The following is a 22,531-nucleotide window of genomic DNA, read 5'->3' on the forward strand; positions in this document are numbered from 1 at the left end:
TTCCCCTCACCCTATAGAGTCGATCGTTTCACTTCCCCTCACCCTATAGAGTCGATCGTTTCACTTCCCCTCACCCTATAGAGTCGATCGTTTCACTTCCCCTCACCCTATACAGTCGATCGTTTCACTTCCCCTCACCCTATAGAGTCGATCGTTTCACTTCCCCTCACCCTATAGAGTCGATCGTTTCACTTCCCCTCACCCTATAGAGTCGATCGTTTCATTTCCCCACGCCCTATAGAGTCGAAAGTTTCAATTCCCCTCACCCTATAGTGTCGATCGTTTCACTTCCCCTCGCCGTATAGAGTCGATCGTTTCACTTCCCCTCACCCTATAGAGTCGATCGTTTCACTTCCCCTCACTCTATAGAGTCGATCCTTTCACTTCCCCTCACCCAATAGAGTCGATCGTTTCACTTCCCCTCACTCTATAGAGTCGATCGTTTCACTTCCCCTCACCCTATAGAGTCGATCGTTTCACTTCCCCTCACCCTATAGATTCGATCGTTTCACTTCCCCTCGCCCTATAGAGTCGATGGTTTCACTTCCCCTCACCCTATAGAGTCGATCGTTTCACTTCCCCTCACCCTATAGAGTCGATCGTTTCACCTCCCCTCGCCCTATAGAGTCGATCGTTTCACGTCCCCTCGCCCTATAGAGTCGATCGTTTCACGTCCCCTCACTCTATAGAGTTGATCGTTTCACTTCCCCTCACCCTATAGAGTTGATCGTTTCACTTCCCCTCACCCTATAGAGTCGATCGTTTCACTTCCCCTCACTCTATAGAGTCGATCGTTTGACTTCCCCTCACCCTATAGAGTCGATCGTTTCACTTCCCCTCACCCTATAGAGTCGATCGTTTCACTTCCCCTCACCCTATAGAGTTGATCGTTTCACTTCCCCTCACCCTATAGAGTCGAACGTTTCACTTCCCCTCGCCCTATAGAGTCGATCGTTTCACTTCCCCTCACCCTATAGAGTTGATCGTTTCACTTCCCCTCACCCTATAGAGTCGATCCTTTCACTTCCCCTCACCCTATAGAGTCGATCGTTTCACTTCCCCTCACTCTATAGAGTCGATCCTTTCACTTCCCCTCACCCTATAGAGTCGATCCTTTCACTTCCCCTCTCCCAATAGAGTCGATCGTTTCACTTCCCCTCACTCTATAGAGTCGATCGTTTCACTTCCCCTCACCCTATAGAGTCGATCGTTTCACTTCCCCTCACCCTATAGAGTCGATCGTTTCACTTCCCCTCACCCTATAGAGTCGATCGTTTCACTTCCCCTCACTCTATCGAGTCGATCGTTTCACGTCCCCTCACCCTATAGAGTCGATCGTTTCACTTCCACTCGCCCGAAAGAGTTGATCGTTTCACTTCCCCTCACTCTATAGAGTTGATCGTTTCACTTCCCCTCGCCCTATAGAGTCGATCGTTTCACTTCCCCTCACCCTATAGAGTCGATCGTTTCACTTCCCCTCACCCGATAGAGTCGATCGTTTCACTTCCCCTCACCCTATAGAGTCGATCGTTTCACTTCCCCTCACCCTATAGAGTCGATCGTTTCACTTCCCCTCACCCTCTTGAGTCAATCGTTTCACTTTCCCTCGCCCTATAGAGTCGATCGTTTCACTTCCCCTCACCCTATAGAGTCGATCGTTTCACTTCCCCTCACTCTATAGAGTCGATCGTTTCACTTCCCCTCACCCTATAGAGTCGATCGTTTCACTTCCCCTCACCCTCTTGAGTCAATCGTTTCACTTTCACTCGCCCTATAGAGTCGATCGTTTCACTTCCCCTCACCCTATAGAGTCGATCGTTTCACTTCCCCTCACTCTATAGAGTCGATCGTTTCACTTTCCCTCGCCCTATAGAGTCGATCGTTTCACTTCCCCTCACCCTATAGAGTCGATCGTTTCACTTCCCCTCACCCTATAGAGTCGATCGTTTCACTTCCCCTCACCCTATAGAGTCGATCGTTTCACTTCCCCTCACCCTATACAGTCGATCGTTTCACTTCCCCTCACCCTATAGAGTCGATCGTTTCACTCCTCCTCACCCTATAGAGTCGATCGTTTCACTTCCCCTCGCCCGACAGATTCGATCGTTTCACTTCCCCTCGCCCTATAGAATCGATCGTTTCACTTCCCCTCGCCCTATAGAGTCGATCGTTTCACTTCCCCTCACCCTATAGAATCGATCGTTTCACTTCCCCTCGCCCTATTACGTCGATCGTTTCACTTCCCCTCACCCTATAGAATCGATCGTTTCACTTCCCCTCACCCTATAGAGTCGATCGTTTCACTTCCCCTCACCCTATAGAGTCGATCGTTTCACTTCCCCTCACCCTATAGAGTCGATCGTTTCACTTCCCCTCCCGCTTTTGAGTCGATCGTTTCACTTCCCCTCACCCTTTTGAGTCGATCGTTTCACTTCCCCTCGCCCTATAGAGTCGATCGTTTCACTTCCCCTCACCCTATAGAGTCGATCGTTTCACTTCCCCTCACCCTATAGAGTCGATCGTTTCACTTCCCCTCACCCTATAGAGTCGATCGTTTCACTTCCCCTCACCCTATAGAGTCGATCGTTTCACTTCCCCTCACCCTATAGAGTCGATCGTTTCACTTCCCCTCACCCTATAGAGTCGATCGTTTCACGTCCCCTCACCCTATAGAGTCGATCGTTTCACGTCCCCTCACTCTATAGAGTCGATCGTTTCACTTCCCCTCACTCTATAGAGTCGATCGTTTCACTTCCCCTCACTCTATAGAGTCGATCGTTTCACTTCCCCTCACCCTATAGAGTCGATCGTTTCACTTCCCCTCGCCCTATGGAGATGATCGTTTCACTTCCCCTCACCCTATAGAGTCGATCGTTTCACTTCCCCTCACCCTATAGAGTCGATCGTTTCACTTCCCCTCGACCTATAGAGTCAATCGTTTCACTCCTCCTCACCCTATCGAGTCGATCGTTTCACTTCCCCTCACCCTATAGAGTCGATCGTTTCACTTCCCCTCACCCTATAGAGTCGATCGTTTCACTTCCCCTCACCCTATAGAGTCGATCGTTTCACTTCCCCTCACCCTATAGAGTCGATCGTTTCACTTCCCCTCGCCCTATAGAGTCGATCGTTTCACTTCCCCTCACTCTATAGAGTCGATCGTTTCACTTCCCCTCGCCCTATAGAGTCGATCGTTTCACTAACCCTCACCCTATAGAGTCGATCGTTTCACTTCCCCTCACTCTATAGAGTCGATCGTTTCACTTCCCCTCACCCTATAGAGTCGATCGTTTCACTTCCCCTCACCCTATAGAGTCGATCGTTTCACTTCCCCTCGCCCTATAGATTCGATCGTTTCACTTCCCCTCACTCTTTCGAGTCGATCGTTTCACTTCCCCTCACCCTATAGAGTCGATCGTTTCACTTCCCCTCACTCTATAGAGTCGATCGTTTCACTTCCCCTCGCCCTATGGAGTCGATCGTTTCACTTCCCCTCACTCTATAGACTCGATCGTTTCACTTCCCCTCACCCTATAGTGTCGATCGTTTCACTTCCCCTCACTCTATAGAGTCGATCGTTTCACTTCCCCTCACCCTATAGAGTCGATCGTTTCACTTCCCCTCACCCTATAGAGTCGATCGTTTCACTTCCCCTCGCCCTATAGATTCGATCGTTTCACTTCCCCTCACTCTTTCGAGTCGATCGTTTCACTTCCCCTCACCCTATAGAGTCGATCGTTTCACTTCCCCTCACTCTATAGAGTCGATCGTTTCACTTCCCCTCGCCCTATAGAGTCGATCGTTTCATTTCCCCTCACTCTATAGACTCGATCGTTTCACTTCCCCTCACCCTATAGACTCGATCGTTTCACTTCCCCTCACCCTGTAGAGTCGATCGTTTCACTTCCCCTCACCCTATAGAGTCGATCGTTTCACTTCCCCTCACTCTATCTTTCTTTTTTCGCGAGTCTCTATTTTGCCCCATTCGTTTCCTCTGCCATTTTTATTATTTTAACTTTACTTCTACTTCATTTTTAGCTAATTTTATGTATCTTTTTTCTATATTTTTTTTCTTTTAACTTATCCATTTTCCTGAGCCTCCAGGTTCCTCCTGTCCATTCTCGTCGTGATATTCACATCAGCCAAAGTTGGCCAAGGGCTTAAAACTTTGTCAGTGAAGTAATAAGAGCACTATTTCATTGTGCTTTCTGGATGCTCAAAGTAACTCAACTCATCAGCAGCCCAGCAAAGCTGACATTGCCAAAGCAGATTACTTCCCAGCAATATCAGAACTATCAGTTACAACCAACTCTCCAATTGTTCAAACAAAAACTGTTGTCCAGGAAAAGTATTTTCTGCTTTTAAATTTGGCCTTTCGGGAGGGAAGGTGTGTGTTATTATGCTTTCCTTTTACCTGGCTTCAATTCTCTCCCTCACCCACCCCCACCCACCCAATTTCTGTGATCATTGTCAAAGAGCCTCAAGGGAAATAAGTTTCAGCAGAATCAATCCAACCGAATCGAAGGTTGCTTCCACCAAATGGCTGTAGTTTGGCAGTCTCACTTAGAGAAGATGCTGAGAGTGCACTGCTGAAATTGGGACCTGAAACAACCTACTTCCAAATGTCACTTCTCTTTCTTTGCATTCGGGTGACACCGGTCACTAATGAAGGACCAATAGAAGAGATACTTATTTTCTGTGCCTCTAACCTCCTTTCTCAGGACCTACAAAAAGTTGGCTCAAGGACACAGTGGTAGCTCGCCTTGTACTCTTATACTCTAACCATTGTCACGCTGACTATAATCCCTCAGCATTAAAGTGTTTAAAGACTGAGAATTTAATCCATGGAAACATCAGCCTGTTGTGGTTGCTGTTATGTTAACTGGTGTACATGGGTGGGGCACATCTATTAGCTGAACTAGAAATACTTGATAAGAAGGGCAAAATATTCCATGCGCAGCACTGTTAGCACTTTCCCTCGAGAAATAAGTCTTTACTTTCTGCTGGAGATCATAAATAAAAATTCAATAGTAATTGGTTACGTTTGATATTAGTAATCTTCTGGACTCTTCTTTTTTCTAGTGACCTATGGAATGACCAGTTCAAATACCTACTACTACACCAAGGTTATGTCCAACCTCTTCCTCTCTACTGCAGTAGATACAGGGGTCACCTTTCAAACTATCCACAGCATGGCTGACTTCTGGAGTGTGAGTAGAACTCAGTGAATCCAGCACAATACATTTCTGTTACAACACGGCAATCTGCAATGCCTCATGTATTATGCCAGACTGATCTTTAATCAGGTCCAATACACCAAAGTATTCAAAATTGACATTTGGTGAGTTTGCAGATGGTTTGTTTTGGGAGCATCAATCATAAAGTTTTCAATCATAAAGTTCCCAGAAATGAATGAAAGCTGGCATTTTGCACTGAAGATTTTAACAAAATGTGCATAACTGTCTGAATTCTATATATTGAACAAAAAATCTATATATACCCTGAAGAGACTTAGCAAATCTGAGAAATTGTCAGTTGTTGGTATTCTTCATGAAATTGAAATGCTTTAAACACCTTGCTGGAGTGGGGCATCTCACGGCGTACGTCGTTAGTTAGACCCCTTCCTGCACCTTTCAGCTCAAAAAATTTTTGAGCCCTAATTTACTGGAAGTGCCTGATACCAGCCTGGCAAGGGCAATGGGGCAACTGGGTACTTAGTGAATGGTAGGACCAAAAGTGAGATTTAAGGATTGAGAAATAAACAGAGGAACGACGGAGAAGAAGGGTGAATTAGAGACAAATCAGGTACAGAAAGAGAAATTAAAGAGAGGGAAAGAAAGATTAGATTAAGAGAGAGAGAAAAAAAGAGACAGAAAGGAAAAGTAAGGAAAAAATGTTAAAATGTAAAATTTGATATTTTAAAAATCTTTAACACCAGTTCACGACATGAAGGAATGAGACTCCAAAGTTGAAATTGTTCACTTTCTGGGTCAGAGAGGTTGATTGGCAGTCATTAACAATCGTCACGTTGTTAAAAGATTACTTATGCTATTAACTGCTAGACTTAACTTTCTATGGTTAGTTTACTGGCCAATTAATGTGAAAATCCAGTAAGTTCTTAAAAATAACAGGGAGGCGAAGGGCGAGATGTTGTTTGTGTGAAGCGAATGTTGGAGCGGCGGAAACCGACCATCAAGTTCTGGAGATTTGCGACTGACGGCGTATCTCGTAACCACACCAGCTACAAAATAATTACATGTACAGTTATAAAAAGCAGTCTTTAGTTGTTGTTAAAATGTTTTTTATTTGTCAGATTTTAGAGGCGACCATCAGGCTAATGTTATGAATTTGTACTCCCAGGGTGGAGTTTTGCCTAGCGGAAGCACATTAGGAATTCCAAAGGCACTTTCCAATATTTTCCAGCTCCACTAGCAATATGAAATGGTAAAATAACTCTTTAAATTGGGTGACGGTGAGTTAGAGCCCTTCATTAAACATGATGTGGAGATGCCGGTGATGGACTGGGGTTGACAATTGTAAACAATTTTACAACACCAAGTTATAGTCCAGCAATTTTATTTTAAATTGCTGGACTATAGCTTGTGAATTTAAAATAAAATTGCTGGACTATAACTTGGTGTTGTAAAATTGTTTACAATTCATTAAACAGGGAGACAGTGAGTGAGAACACTACTTCAAACAGGGCGGCATTGAGTGAGAACACTACTTCAAACAGGGCGGTAGTGAGTGAAAATGCCTCGTTAAACAGGATGGCAGTGAGTGAGAACGACCCTTTAAACAGGGTGACAGACTGAGAATGCCTCTTTAAACAAGATGTCAGTGAGTGAGAATACCTCTTTAAACCTCTTTTGGTCTTTATTTCTAGGGGGATGGAGTATAAAAGCAGGGAAGTCATGCTACAACTGTACCGGGTGCTGGTGAGACCACACCTGGAGTACTGCGTGCAGTTCTGGTGCCCTTATTTAAGGAAGGACATACTTGCATTGGAGGCAGTTCAGAGAAGGTTCACTAGGTTGATTCTGGGTATGGAAGGATTGTCTTATGAGGAAAGATTGAACAGGTTGGGTCTATACTCATTGGAGTTTAGAAGAATGAGAGGAGATCTTATTGAAACATACAAGATTCTGAGAGGACTCGATAGAGTCATAGAGTCATAGAGTTATACAGCACGGATAGAGGCCCTTCGGCCCATCGTGTCCGCGCCGGCCATCAAGCCCAGTCTAATCTAATCCCATATTCCAGCATTTGGTCCATAGCCTTGTATGCTATGGCATTTCAAGTGCTCATCCAAATGCTTCTTGAATGTTGTGAGGGTTCCTGCCTCCACAACCCTTTCAGGCAGTGAGTTCCAGACTCCAACCACCCTCTGGGTGAAAAAGTTCTTTCTCAAATCCCCTCTAAACCTCCCGCCTTTTACCTTGAATCTATGCCCCCTTGTTATAGAACCCTCAACGAAGGGAAAAAGCTCCTTAGTATCCATCCTATCTATGCCCCTCATAATTTTGTACACCTCAATCATGTCCCCCCTCAGCCTCCTCTGCTCCAAGGAAAACAAACCCAATCTTCCCAGTCTCTCTTCATAGCTGAAGCGCTCCAGCCCTGGTAACATCCTGGTGAATCTCCTCTGCACCCTCTCCAAAGCGATCACATCCTTCCTGTAGTGTGGCGACCAGAACTGCACACAGTACTCCAGCTGTGATAGGGTAGATGCTGAGAGGATGTTACCCCTCATGGGGGAATCTAAAACTAGGGGGCATAGTCTCAGAATAAGGGGTCGCCCGTTTAAGACAGAAATGAGAAGGAATTTCTTCTCCCAGAGGGTTGTGAATTTTTGGAATTCTTTATCCCAAAAACCTGTGGAGGCTGAGTCATTGGGCCCGATATTACCAGGGAGGCGGGTTCGCGGCGGGGGGTCGATTGGGCGCGTGGGTAACCCGCCCGGTGAAATCAGTCTGCTCCGCACGCAATCGCAGGCTGATTGGATCCACTTACCTGGTCTTCCGGGTTCCCCGCTGCTGAGCTGCGCGGTGGGCGGACTGCGCATGCGCAGTAAGGTCTGTCAGCTGGAGGAGCTCTATTTAAAGGGGCAGTCCTCCACTGACTGATGCTGCAGGAAATAGGAAAAATTACAGCGTGGAGCAGCCCAGGAGGAAGGCTGCTCCCAGGTTTAATGATGCCTCACTCCAGGTCTTATTGGATGGGGTGAGGAGGAGGGGGGACAGAGATCTTCCCCCCGGTGGGCGGGAGAAAGCAGCCTGCCTCTGCAACCGAGAAGGCCTGGCTCGAGGTGGCAGAGGAGGTCACCTGCACCACCAACATATCACGCACCTGCATACAGTGCAGGAGGCGCTCCAATGACCTCAGTAAGTCAACCAAAGTGAGAACACTTACTCATTCCCCTACACTCTGTCTGCCACATCACCGCCCCCACCCCACATCTCCTTCTGCACTGCCAACACTACTCTGTCACATCATCCCTCACACCCACTCAAAGCTCATCCTCATCTTACCTGCACCTACTCACCTCGCCAGTACTCATCCCGCCACTACCACTCAACCCAATCCTCATACAATCTCATGGCTCCGTCTCATACTCACCCTCTCGTGCATCTCTTTCACGGTCAGCCTCACTCAACCTGCCACTACCTGTGCTGCAGCCACAGGGCATGCATCACACATGTGCAGTAGGCAGCGTAAGGCAAACGTGTCGTGAGCATGAAGGGGATGCACAAGGGTGTGTGAGGGTTTGTCATGGTTTTTACTTCTATTTAATTTCTGATCAACTCACATTACATATTATATTGGCACCACTACTGCCATGTCTTTGCGAATCTTGTCTGGTTTGTGCAATAATGCACTTTCCTGAGGATCACAATGAAAACCCACAACTGATGCCACCCATTGTGTCACTGCAGAGTGGGTATGGGGGTATTTGCAGGGCTCTTTTGTGCAGACGACTGAGAGACGGCGGTGATGTCCCCGGTGGCACCCTGAAAGGATGCGGAGGAGAAGTTGCTGAGGGCAGTGGTGACTTTGACAGCGACAGGTAAGAAGATGGTGCTCGGGCCAGCTGGGAGCAGCTCGGCATGAAGGAGGCTGCAGATGTCCACGACTACATGTCGAGTGACTCTGAGCCTCCGTGTGCACTGCTGCTCAGAGAGGTCCAGGAAGCTGAGCCTCGGTCTGTGGACCCTGTGGCGAGGGTAGTGCCCTCTGCGACGCATCTCTCTCTGCGGTTACCCTCCCTTCTGCTGTGCAGGTGGCTGTGTCACAGCACTGTGTTGTGGAGCTCCACATGTCAGAGGTGGATGGTGAGGCTGGTGATCCTGTTCGCCCTCCGAGGAGGTCATGACTGCAGCTACGGCGGCCCCCATCCGGAAGATGTACATCTGAGGGGGTCCGCAAGGTAGGTACATGTCTCTGGACCCCGGGGTAAGTGTGCAAGTTGGTGAATTTTATTGTTAGGAGGAGGGTGGTGGAGGTCAAACTTTATCCAAAGTGACAGAGTGGCCTCCTGCAATGAGTGAGGGTCTCCCCCCCCGCCACCTGTCAAATGGACCTTTGCAGCTGCCACAGGCTGATGGCTGCAACACGTCCATTTCAACTGGGAGTGTTTCCCCCAGTACGGGAAACAGTCTCAGTCAGTTGCAAAATCTGATCCCTGCTAAAATATCAGGTTAATCAGGTCTGTAAACAACATGAAGTACCTGTTCAAGTACTTTAAGTGGCACCCTGCTGGCTTTAATTGCCGGTGGGAGTCCCACATGCGGGGGCTGCGCGCGCATGTCAGCGTGTCAGTGGGGAACCCGGAAGTGGGCGGGTTGGAGCCGGGCTCCGGACCTGCCCCGGGAATCCTCGATTTTCACAGCCCCCCCGCCACGAATGCACCCGATCGCGGGTGTGAAAATCGAGCCCATTGAATATATTCAAGTCTGAGTTAGACAAATTTTTGATCAGCAAGGGAGTCAAAGGATATGGGGAAAGGGCAGGAAAGTGGAGTTGAGGTAAAAATCAGATCAGCCATGATCTCATTGAATGGCGGAGTAGGCTCGAGGGGCCGAATGGCCTACTCCTGCTCCTATCTCTTATGGTCTTATGGTATTATGGACAGTAAATGAGAATGCCTCTTCAGACAAGGTGACAGTGTGAGATCACCACTTTAAACAGGGTGACAGTGAGTGAGAATGCCTCTTTAAACAGGATGACAGTAAGTGAGAATGCCTCTTTAAACAGGGTGACTGAGTGAGAATGCCTCTTTAAACAGGGTGACAGTGTGAGATCACCACTTTAAACAGGGTGACTGAGTGAGAATGCCTCTTTAAACAGGGTGACAGTGTGAGATCACCACTTTAAACAGGGTGACTGAGTGAGAATGCCTCTTTAAACAGGATGACAGTAAGTGAGACACCTCTTTAAACAGGGTGACTGAGTGAGAATGCCTCTTTAAACAGGATGACAGTAAGTGAGAATGCCTCTTTAAACAGGGTGACTGAGTGAGAATGCCTCTTTAAACAGGGTGACAGTGTGAGATCACCACTTTAAACAGGGTGACTGAGTGAGAATGCCTCTTTAAACAGGGTGACAGTGTGAGATCACCACTTTAAACAGGGTGACTGAGTGAGAATGCCTCTTTAAACAGGATGACAGTAAGTGAGACACCTCTTTAAACAGGGTGACTGAGTGAGAATGCCTCTTTAAACAGGATGACAGTAAGTGAGAATGCCTCTTTAAACAGGGTGACTGAGTGAGGCGCCTCTTCAAACAGGATGATGGTGAGTAAGAACCCCTCTTTAAACAGGATGACCGTGAGTGAAAATGCTTCTTTAAACAGGGTGACGGTGAGTGAGAGATCCTCTTTAAACAGGGTGACAGTGAATGAGAACACCTCTTTAAACAGGGTGACACAGTGAGAACACCTCTTTAAACAGGGAGACTGAGTGAGACACCTCTTTAAACAGGGAGACTGAGTGAGACGCCTCTTTAAACAGGGAGACTGAGTGAGACACCTCTTTAAACAGTTTGACAGTGAGTGAGACACCTCTTTAAACAGGGAAACTGAGTGAGACGCCTCTTTAAACAGGGAGACTGTGTGTGAGACGCCTCTTTAAACAGGGAGACTGAGTGAGGCACCTCTTTAAAATCGGGAGACTGTGTGTGAGACGCCTCTTTAAACAGGGTTACTGAGTGAGACGCCTCTTTAAACAGTTTGACAGTGAGTGAGACACCTCTTTAAACAGGGAGACTGTGTGTGAGACACCTCTTTAAACAGGGAGACTGTGAGTGAGACACCTCTTTAAACAGGGAGACTGTGAGTGAGACACCTCTTTAAACAGGGAGACAGTGAGTGAGACACCTCTTTGAACAGGGAGACCGAGTGAGACGCCTCTTTAAACAGGGAGACAGTGAGTGAGACACCTCTTTGAACAGGGAGACTGTGAGTGAGACGCCTCTTTAAACAGGGAGACAGTGAGTGAGACACCTCTCCAAACAGGGAGACAGTGAGTGAGACACCTCTTTGAACAGGGAGACTGAGTGAGACACCTCTTTAAACAGGGAGACAGTGAGTGAGACACCTCTTTAAACAGGGTGACTGAGTGAGACACCTCTTTAAAAAGGGAGACTGAGTGAGACGCCTCTTTAAACAGTTTGACAGTGAGTGAGACACCTCTTTAAACAGGGAGTCTGTGTGTGAGACGCCTCTTTGAACAGGGAGACTGTGAGTGAGACACCTCTTTAAACAGGGTGACTGAGTGAGACACCTCTTTAAACAGGGAGACTGAGTGAGACACCTCTTTAAAAAGGGAGACTGAGTGAGACGCCTCTTTAAACAGTTTGACAGTGAGTGAGACACCTCTTTAAACAGGGAGACAGTGAGTGAGACACCTCTTTAAACAGGGAGACTGTGAGTGAGACACCTCTTTAAAAAGGGAGACTGAGTGAGACGCCTCTTTGAACAGTTTGACAGTGAGTGAGACACCTCTTTAAACAGGGAGACAGTGAGTGAGACGCCTCTTTAAACAGTTTGACAGTGAGTGAGACACCTCTTTAATCAGGGAGACTGTGTGTGAGACACCTCTTTAAACAGGGAGACTGAGTGAGACACCTCTTTAAACAGGGAGACTGTGTGTGAGACACCTCTTTAAACAGGGAGACTGTGTGTGAGACACCTCTTTAAACAGGGAGACTGAGTGTGAGACACCTCTTTGAACAGGGAGACTGAGTGAGACGCCTCTTTAAACAGGGAGACTGAGTGAGACACCTCTTTAAACAGGGAGACAGTGAGTGAGACACCTCTTTAAACAGGGTGACTGAGTGAGACGCCTCTTTAAACAGGGAGACAGTGAGTGAGACACCTCTTTAAACAGGGAAACTGAGTGAGATGCCTCTTTAAACAGGGAGACTGAGTGAGGCACCTCTTTAAACAGTTTGACAGTGAGTGAGACACCTCTTTAAACAGGGAGACAGTGAGTGAGACGCCTCTTTAAACAGGGTGACTGAGTGAGACGGCTCTTTAAACAGTTTGACAGTGAGTGAGACACCTCTTTAAACAGGGTGACTGTGTGTGAGACGCCTCTTTAAACAGGGAGACTGAGTGAGGCACCTCTTTAAACAGTTTGACAGTGAGTGAGACACCTCTTTAATCAGGGAGACTGTGTGTGAGACACCTCTTTAAACAGGGAGACTGAGTGAGACACCTCTTTAAACAGGGAGACTGTGTGTGAGACACCTCTTTAAACAGGGAGACTGAGTGAGACGCCTCTTTAAACAGGGAGACTGAGTGAGACGCCTCTTTAAACAGGGAGACAGTGAGTGAGACACCTCTTTAAACAGGGAGACTGTGTGTGAGACACCTCTTTAAACAGGGAGACTGAGTGAGACGCCTCTTTAAACAGGGAGACTGTGAGTGAGACACCTCTTTAAACAGTTTGACAGTGAGTGAGACACCTCTTTAAACAGGGAGACAGTGAGTGAGACGCCTCTTTAAACAGGGAGACAGTGAGTGAGACACCTCTTTAAACAGGGAGACTGAGTGAGACACCTCTTTAAACAGGGAGACAGTGAGTGAGACACCTCTTTAAACAGGGAAACAGAGTGAGACGCCTCTTTAAACAGGGAGACTGTTTGTGAGACGCCTCTTTAAACAGGGAGACTGAGTGAGGCACCTCTTTAAACAGTTTGACAGTGAGTGAGACACCTCTTTAAACAGGGAGACTGTGTCTGAGACACTTGTTTAAACAGGGAGACTGAGTGAGACACCTCTTTAAACAGTTTGACAGTGAGTGAGACGCCTCTTTAAACAGGGTGACAGTGAATGAGACACTTCTTTAAACAGAGAAACTGAGTGAGACACCTCTTTAAACAGGGAGACTGTGTGTGAGACACCTCTTTAAACAGGGAGACTGAGTGAGACACCTCTTTAAACAGGGAGACAGTGAGTGAGACACCTCTTTAAACAGGGAGACTGAGTGAGATGCCTCTTTAAACAGGGAGACTGAGTGAGGCACCTCTTTAAACAGTTTGACAGTGAGTGAGACACCTCTTTAAACAGGGAGACAGTGAGTGAGACGCCTCTTTAAACAGGGTGACTGAGTGAGACGGCTCTTTAAACAGTTTGACAGTGAGTGAGACACCTCTTTAAACAGGGTGACTGTGTGTGAGACGCCTCTTTAAACAGGGAGACTGAGTGAGGCACCTCTTTAAACAGTTTGACAGTGAGTGAGACACCTCTTTAATCAGGGAGACTGTGTGTGAGACACCTCTTTAAACAGGGAGACTGAGTGAGACACCTCTTTAAACAGGGAGACTGTGTGTGAGACACCTCTTTAAACAGGGAGACTGAGTGAGACGCCTCTTTAAACAGGGAGACTGAGTGAGACGCCTCTTTAAACAGGGAGACAGTGAGTGAGACACCTCTTTAAACAGGGAGACTGTGTGTGAGACACCTCTTTAAACAGGGAGACTGAGTGAGACGCCTCTTTAAACAGGGAGACTGTGAGTGAGACACCTCTTTAAACAGTTTGACAGTGAGTGAGACACCTCTTTAAACAGGGAGATAGTGAGTGAGACGCCTCTTTAAACAGGGAGACAGTGAGTGAGACACCTCTTTAAACAGGGAGACTGAGTGAGACACCTCTTTAAACAGGGAGACAGTGAGTGAGACACCTCTTTAAACAGGGAAACAGAGTGAGACGCCTCTTTAAACAGGGAGACTGTTTGTGAGACGCCTCTTTAAACAGGGAGACTGAGTGAGGCACCTCTTTAAACAGTTTGACAGTGAGTGAGACACCTCTTTAAACAGGGAGACTGTGTCTGAGACACCTGTTTAAACAGGGAGACTGAGTGAGACACCTCTTTAAACAGTTTGACAGTGAGTGAGACGCCTCTTTAAACAGGGTGACAGTGAATGAGACACTTCTTTAAACAGAGAAACTGAGTGAAACACCTCTTTAAACAGGGAGACTGTGTGTGAGACACCTCTTTAAACAGGGAGACTGAGTGAGACACCTCTTTAAACAGGGAGACAGTGAGTGAGACACCTCTTTAAACAGGGAGACTGAGTGAGACGCCTCTTTAAACAGGGAGACTGAGTGAGACACCTCTTTAAACAGTTTGACAGTGAGTGAGACACCTCTTTAAACAGGGTGACAGTGAGTGAGACACCTCTTTAAACAGGGAAACTGAGTGAGACGCCTCTTTAAACAGGGAGACTGTGTGTGAGACACCTCTTTAAACAGGGAGACTGAGTGAGACGCCTCTTTAAACAGGGAGACTGAGTGAGACACCTCTTTAAACAGTTTGACAGTGAGTGAGACACCTCTTTAAACAGGGTGACAGTGAGTGAGACACCTCTTTAAACAGGGAAACTGAGTGAGACGCCTCTTTAAACAGGGAGACAGTGTGTGAGACACCTCTTTAAACAGGGAGACTGAGTGAGACACCTCTTTAAACAGTTTGACAGTGAGTGAGACACCTCTTTAAACAGGGTGACAGTGAGTGAGACACCTCTTTAAACAGGGAAACTGAGTGAGACGCCTCTTTAAACAGGGAGACTGAGTGAGGCACCTCTTTAAACAGGGAGACTGTGTGTGAGACGCCTCTTTAAACAGGGTGACTGAGTGAGACGCCTCTTTAAACAGTTTGACAGTGAGTGAGACACCTCTTTAAACAGGGAGACTGTGTGTGAGACGCCTCTTTAAACAGGGTGACTGAGTGAGACGCCTCTTTAAACAGTTTGACAGTGAGTGAGACACCTCTTTAAACAGGGAGACTGTGTGTGAGACGCCTCTTTAAACAGGGTGACTGAGTGAGACGCCTCTTTAAACAGTTTGACAGTGAGTGAGACACCTCTTTAATCAGGGAGACTGTGTGTGAGACGCCTCTTTAAACAGGGTGACTGAGTGAGACGCCTCTTTAAACAGTTTGACAGTGAGTGAGACACCTCTTTAAACAGGGAGACTGTGTGTGAGACGCCTCTTTGAACAGGGAGACTGTGAGTGAGACACCTCTTTAAACAGGGAGACAGTGAGTGAGACACCTCTTTAAACAGGGAGACAGTGAGTGAGACACCTCTTTGAACAGGGTGACTGAGTGAGACACCTCTTTAAACAGGGAGACTGTGAGTGAGACACCTCTTTAAACAGGGAGACTGAGTGAGACGTCTCTTTAAACAGGGAGACAGTGAGTGAGGCACCTCTTTAAACAGGGAGTCTGTGTGTGAGACGCCTCTTTGAACAGGGAGACTGTGAGTGAGACACCTCTTTAAACAGGGTGACTGAGTGAGACACCTCTTTAAACAGGGAGACTGAGTGAGACACCTCTTTAAACAGGGTGACAGAGTGAGACACCTCTTTAAAAAGGGAGACTGTGTGAGACACCTCTTTGAACAGTTTGACAGTGAGTGAGACACCTCTTTAAACAGGGAGACAGTGAGTGAGACGCCTCTTTAAACAGGGTGACTGAGTGAGACGCCTCTTTAAACAGTTTGACAGTGAGTGAGACACCTCTTTAATCAGGGAGACTGTGTGTGAGACACCTCTTTAAACAGGGAGACTGAGTGAGACACCTCTTTAAACAGGGAGACTGTGTGTGAGACACCGCTTTAAACTGGGAGACTGTGTGTGAGACACCTCTTTAAACAGAGAGACAGTGAGTGAGACACCTCTTTAAACAGGGAGACTGTGTGTGAGACACCTCTTTGAACAGGGAGGTTGAGTGAGACGCCTCTTTAAACAGGGAGACTGTGCGTGAGACACCTCTTTGAACAGTTTGACAGTGAGTGAGACGCCTCTTTAAACAGGGAGACAGTGAGTGAGACACCTCTTTAAACAGGGAGACTGAGTGAGACACCTCTTTAAACAGGGAGATAGTGAGTGAGACACCTCTTTAAACAGGGAGACTGTGTGTGAGACACCTCTTTGAACAGGGAGACTGAGTGAGACGCCTCTTTAAACAGGGAGACAGTGAGTGAGACACCTCTTTAAACAGGGTGACTGAGTGAGACACCTCTTTAAACAGGGAGACTGAGTGAGACACCTCTTTAAACAGGGTGACAGTGAGTGAGACACCTCTTTAAACAGGGAAACTGAGTGAGACGCCTCTTTAAACAGGGAGACTGTGTGTGAGACGCCTCTTTAAACAGGGAGACTGAGTGAGGCACCTCTTTAAACAGTTTGACAGTGAGTGAGACACCTCTTTAAACAGGGAGACAGTGAGTGAGACGCCTCTTTAAACAGGGTGACTGAGTGAGACGCCTCTTTAAACAGGGAGATAGTGAGTGAGACACCTCTTTAAACAGGGAGACTGTGTGTGAGACATCTCTTCAAACAGGGAGACTGTGTGTGAGACACCTCTTTGAACAGGGAGACTGAGTGAGACACCTCTTTAAACAGGGAGACAGTGAGTGAGACGCCTCTTTTAACAGTTTGACAATGAGTGAGACACCTCTTTAAACAGGGAGACTGAGTGAGACACCTCTTTAAACAGGGAGACTGTGTGTGAGACATCGCTTTAAACAGGGAGACAGTGAGTGAGACACCTCTTTAAACAGGGAGACTGAGAGAGACGCCTCTTTAAACAGGGAGACTGAGTGAGACGCCTCTTTAAACAGGGAGACTGAGTGAGACGCCTCTTTAAACAGGGAGACTGTGTGTGAGACACCTCTTTAAACAGGGAGACTGAGTGAGACGCCTCTTTAAACAGGGAGACTGTGAGTGAGACACCTCTTTAAACAGGGAGACTGTGTGTGAGACACCTCTTTAAAAAGGGAGACTGAGTGAGACGCCTCTTTAAACAGGGAGACAGTGAGTGAGACACCTCTTTAAACAGGGAAACAGAGTGAGACGCCTCTGTAAACAGGGAGACTGTTTGTGAGACGCCTCTTTAAACAGGGAGACTGAGTGAGGCACCTCTTTAAACAGGGAGACTGAGTGAGACACCTCTTTGAACAGAGAAACTGAGTGAGACGCCTCTTTAAACAGGGAGACTGTGTGTGAGACGCCTCTTTAAACAGGGAGACTGAGTGAGGCACCTCTTTAAACAGGGAGACTGTGTGTGAGACACCTCTTTTAACAGGGAGACTGAGTGAGACACCTCTTTAAACAGGGAGACAGTGAGTGAGACACCTCTTTAAACAGGGAGACTGAGTGAGACGCCTCTTTAAACAGGGAGACTGAGTGAGACACCTCTTTAAACAGTTTGACAGTGAGTGAGACACCTCTTTAAACAGGGTGACAGTGAGTGAGACACCTCTTTAAACAGGGAAACTGAGTGAGACGCCTCTTTAAACAGGGAGACTGTGTGTGAGACACCTCTTTAAACAGGGAGACTGAGTGAGACGCCTCTTTAAACAGGGAGACTGAGTGAGACACCTCTTTAAACAGTTTGACAGTGAGTGAGACGCCTCTTTAAACAGGGAGACTGTGTGTGAGACGCCTCTTTAAACAGGGAGACTGAGTGAGGCACCTCTTTAAACAGGGAGACTGTGTGTGAGACACCTCTTTTAACAGGGAGACTGAGTGAGACACCTCTTTAAACAGGGAGACAGTGAGTGAGACACCTCTTTAAACAGGGAGACTGAGTGAGACGCCTCTTTAAACAGGGAGACTGAGTGAGACACCTCTTTAAACAGTTTGACAGTGAGTGAGACACCTCTTTAAACAGGGTGACAGTGAGTGAGACACCTCTTTAAACAGGGAAACTGAGTGAGACGCCTCTTTAAACAGGGAGACTGTGTGTGAGACACCTCTTTAAACAGGGAGACTGAGTGAGACGCCTCTTTAAACAGGGAGACTGAGTGAGACACCTCTTTAAACAGTTTGACAGTGAGTGAGACACCTCTTTAAACAGGGTGACAGTGAGTGAGACACCTCTTTAAACAGGGAAACTGAGTGAGACGCCTCTTTAAACAGGGAGACAGTGTGTGAGACACCTCTTTAAACAGGGAGACTGAGTGAGACACCTCTTTAAACAGTTTGACAGTGAGTGAGACACCTCTTTAAACAGGGTGACAGTGAGTGAGACACCTCTTTAAACAGGGAAACTGAGTGAGACGCCTCTTTAAACAGGGAGACTGAGTGAGGCACCTCTTTAAACAGGGAGACTGTGTGTGAGACGCCTCTTTAAACAGGGTGACTGAGTGAGACGCCTCTTTAAACAGTTTGACAGTGAGTGAGACACCTCTTTAAACAGGGAGACTGTGAGTGAGACACCTCTTTAAACAGGGAGACTGAGTGAGACGCCTCTTTGAACAGGGAGACAGTGAGTGAGGCACCTCTTTAAACAGGGAGTCTGTGTGTGAGACACCTCTTTGAACAGGGAGACTGTGAGTGAGACACCTCTTTAAACAGGGTGACTGAGTGAGACACCTCTTTAAACAGGGAGACTGAGTGAGACACCTCTTTAAACAGGGAGACAGAGTGAGACACCTCTTTAAACAGGGAGACTGTGTGTGAGACACCTCTTTGAACAGGGAGGCTGAGTGAGACGCCTCTTTAAACAGGGAGACTGTGCGTGAGACACCTCTTTAAACAGTTTGACAGTGAGTGAGACGCCTCTTTAAACAGGGAGACAGTGAGTGAGACGCCTCTTTAAACAGGGAGACTGAGTGAGACACCTCTTTAAACAGGGAGATAGTGAGTGAGACACCTCTTTAAACAGGGAGACTGTGTGTGAGACACCTCTTTAAACAGGGAGACTGAGTGAGACGCCTCTTTAAACAGGGAGACAGTGAGTGAGACACCTCTTTAAACAGGGTGACTGAGTGAGACACCTCTTTAAACAGGGAGACTGAGTGAGACACCTCTTTAAACAGGGTGACAGTGAGTGAGACACCTCTTTAAACAGGGAAACTGAGTGAGACGCCTCTTTAAACAGGGAGACTGTGTGTGAGACGCCTCTTTAAACAGGGAGACTGAGTGAGGCACCTCTTTAAACAGTTTGACAGTGAGTGAGACACCTCTTTAAACAGGGAGACAGTGAGTGAGACGCCTCTTTAAACAGGGTGACTGAGTGAGACGCCTCTTTAAACAGGGAGATAGTGAGTGAGACACCTCTTTAAACAGGGAGACTGTGTGTGAGACATCTCTTGAAACAGGGAGACTGTGTGTGAGACACCTCTTTGAACAGGGAGACTGAGTGAGACACCTCTTTAAACAGGGAGACAGTGAGTGAGACGCCTCTTTAAACAGTTTGACAGTGAGTGAGACACCTCTTTAAACAGGGAGACTGAGTGAGACACCTCTTTAAACAGGGAGACTGTGTGTGAGACATCGCTTTAAACAGGGAGACAGTGAGTGAGACACCTCTTTAAACAGGGAGACTGAGTGAGACGCCTCTTTAAACAGGGAGACTGAGTGAGACGCCTCTTTAAACAGGGAGACTGAGTGAGACGCCTCTTTAAACAGGGAGACTGTGTGTGAGACACCTCTTTAAACAGGGAGACTGAGTGAGACGCCTCTTTAAACAGGGAGACTGTGAGTGAGACACCTCTTTAAAGAGTTTGACAGTGAGTGAGACACCTCTTTAAACAGGGAGACAGTGAGTGAGACGCCTCTTTAAACAGGGAGACAGTGAGTGAGACACCTCTTTAAACAGGGAGACTGAGTGAGACACCTCTTTAAACAGGGAGACTGTGTGTGAGACACCTCTTTAAAAAGGGAGACTGAGTGAGACGCCTCTTTAAACAGGGAGACAGTGAGTGAGACACCTCTTTAAACAGGGAAACAGAGTGAGACGCCTCTTTAAACAGGGAGACTGTTTGTGAGACGCCTCTTTCAACAGGGAGACTGAGTGAGGCACCTCTTTAAACAGTTTGACAGTGAGTGAGACACCTCTTTAAACAGGGAGACTGAGTGAGACACCTCTTTAAACAGTTTGACAGTGAGTGAGACGCCTCTTTAAACAGGGTGACAGTGAGTGAGACACCTCTTTAAACAGAGAAACAGAGTGAGACGCCTCTTTAAACAGGGAGACTGTTTGTGAGACGCCTCTTTAAACAGGGAGACTGAGTGAGGCACCTCTTTAAACAGTTTGACAGTGAGTGAGACACCTCTTTAAACAGGGAGACTGAGTGAGACACCTCTTTAAACAGTTTGACAGTGAGTGAGACGCCTCTTTAAACAGGGTGACAGTGAGTGAGACACCTCTTTAAACAGAGAAACTGAGTGAGACGCCTCTTTAAACAGGGAGACTGTGTGTGAGACGCCTCTTTAAACGGGGAGACTGAGTGAGGCACCTCTTTAAACAGGGAGACTGTGTGAGACACCTCTTTAAACAGGGAGACTGAGTGAGACACCTCTTTAAACAGGGAGACAGAGTGAGACACCTCTTTAAACAGGGAGACAGTGAGTGAGACACCTCTTTAAACAGGGAGACTGAGTGAGACGCCTCTTTAAACAGGGAGACTGAGTGAGACACCTCTTTAAACAGTTTGACAGTGAGTGAGACACCTCTTCAAACAGGGTGACAGTGAGTGAGACACCTCTTTAAACAGGGAGACAGTGAGTGAGACACCTCTTTAAACAGGGAGACTGTGTGTGAGACGCCTCTTTAAACAGGGAGACTGAGTGAGACACCTCTTTAAACAGGGAGACTGTGTGTGAGACGCCGCTTTAAACAGGGTGACTGAGTGAGACGCCTCTTTAAACAGTTTGACAGTGAGTGAGACACCTCTTTAAACAGGGAGACTGTGTGTGAGACGCCTCTTTGAACAGGGAGACTGTGAGTGAGACACCTCTTTAAACAGGGAGACTGTGAGTGAGACACCTCTTTAAACAGGGAGACAGTGAGTGAGACACCTCTTTAAACAGGGAGACTGAGTGAGACGCCTCTTTAAACAGGGAGACTGAGTGAGACGCCTCTTTAAACAGGGAGACTGAGTGAGGCACCTCTTTAAACAGGGAGACTGTGTGTGAGACGCCTCTTTAAACAGGGTGACTGAGTGAGACGCCTCTTTAAACAGTTTGACAGTGAGTGAGACACCTCTTTAAACAGGGAGACTGTGTGTGAGACGCCTCTTTGAACAGGGAGACTGAGTGAGACACCTCTTTAAACAGGTAGACTGTTTATGAGACGCCTCTTTGAACAGGGAGACTGTGAGTGAGACACCTCTTTAAACAGGGAGACAGTGAGTGAGACACCTCTTTAAACAGGGAGACTGAGTGAGACACCTCTTTAAACACGGAGACTGAGTGAGACACCTCTTTAAACAGTTTGACAGTGAGTGAGACACCTCTTTAAACAGGGTGACAGTGAGTGAGACACCTCTTTAAACAGGGAAACTGAGTGAGACGCCTCTTTAAACAGGGAGACTGTGTGTGAGACGCCTCTTTAAACAGGGAGACTGAGTGAGACGCCTCTTTAAACAGTTTGACAGTGAGTGAGACACCTCTTTAAACAGGGAGACTGTGTGTGAGACGCCTCTTTGAACAGGGAGACTGTGAGTGAGACACCTCTTTAAACAGGGAGACTGTGAGTGAGACACCTCTTTAAACAGGGAGACTGTGAGTGAGACACCTCTTTGAACAGGGTGACTGAGTGAGACGCCTCTTTAAACAGGGAGACTGAGTGAGACACCTCTTTAAAAAGGGAGACTGAGTGAGACGCCTCTTTAAACAGTTTGACAGTGAGTGAGACACCTCTTTAAACAGGGAGACAGTGAGTGAGACACCTCTTTAAAAAGGGAGACTGAGTGAGACGCCTCTTTGAACAGTTTGACAGTGAGTGAGACACCTCTTTAAACAGGGAGACAGTGAGTGAGACGCCTCTTTAAACAGGGTGACTGAGTGAGACGCCTCTTTAAACAGTTTGACAGTGAGTGAGACACCTCTTTAATCAGGGAGACTGTGTGTGAGACACCTCTTTAAACAGGGAGACTGAGTGAGACACCTCTTTAAACAGGGAGACTGTGTGTGAGACACCGCTTTAAACTGGGAGACTGTGTGTGAGACACCTCTTTAAACAAGGAGACTGTGTGTGAGACACCTCTTTGAACAGGGAGACTGAGTGAGACGCC

General features: G+C 47.2%; 1 protein-coding gene across 1 annotated transcript in view; it reads left to right on the forward strand.

The window, feature by feature from the left end:
- Positions 1-22,531, forward strand: part of LOC137340252 (polycystin-2-like protein 1) — a 182,135-nt gene that overhangs the window by 55,346 nt on the left and 104,258 nt on the right. The window contains exon 3 of the mRNA XM_068002670.1: positions 5,083-5,210. Coding sequence (XP_067858771.1) covers positions 5,083-5,210 — 128 coding nt within the window. The remainder of the gene's footprint in view (positions 1-5,082; positions 5,211-22,531) is intronic.

The sequence above is a fragment of the Heptranchias perlo genome, chromosome 21, assembly GCF_035084215.1.
Source record: "Heptranchias perlo isolate sHepPer1 chromosome 21, sHepPer1.hap1, whole genome shotgun sequence".
Classification (NCBI taxonomy): Eukaryota; Metazoa; Chordata; class Chondrichthyes; order Hexanchiformes; family Hexanchidae; genus Heptranchias; species Heptranchias perlo.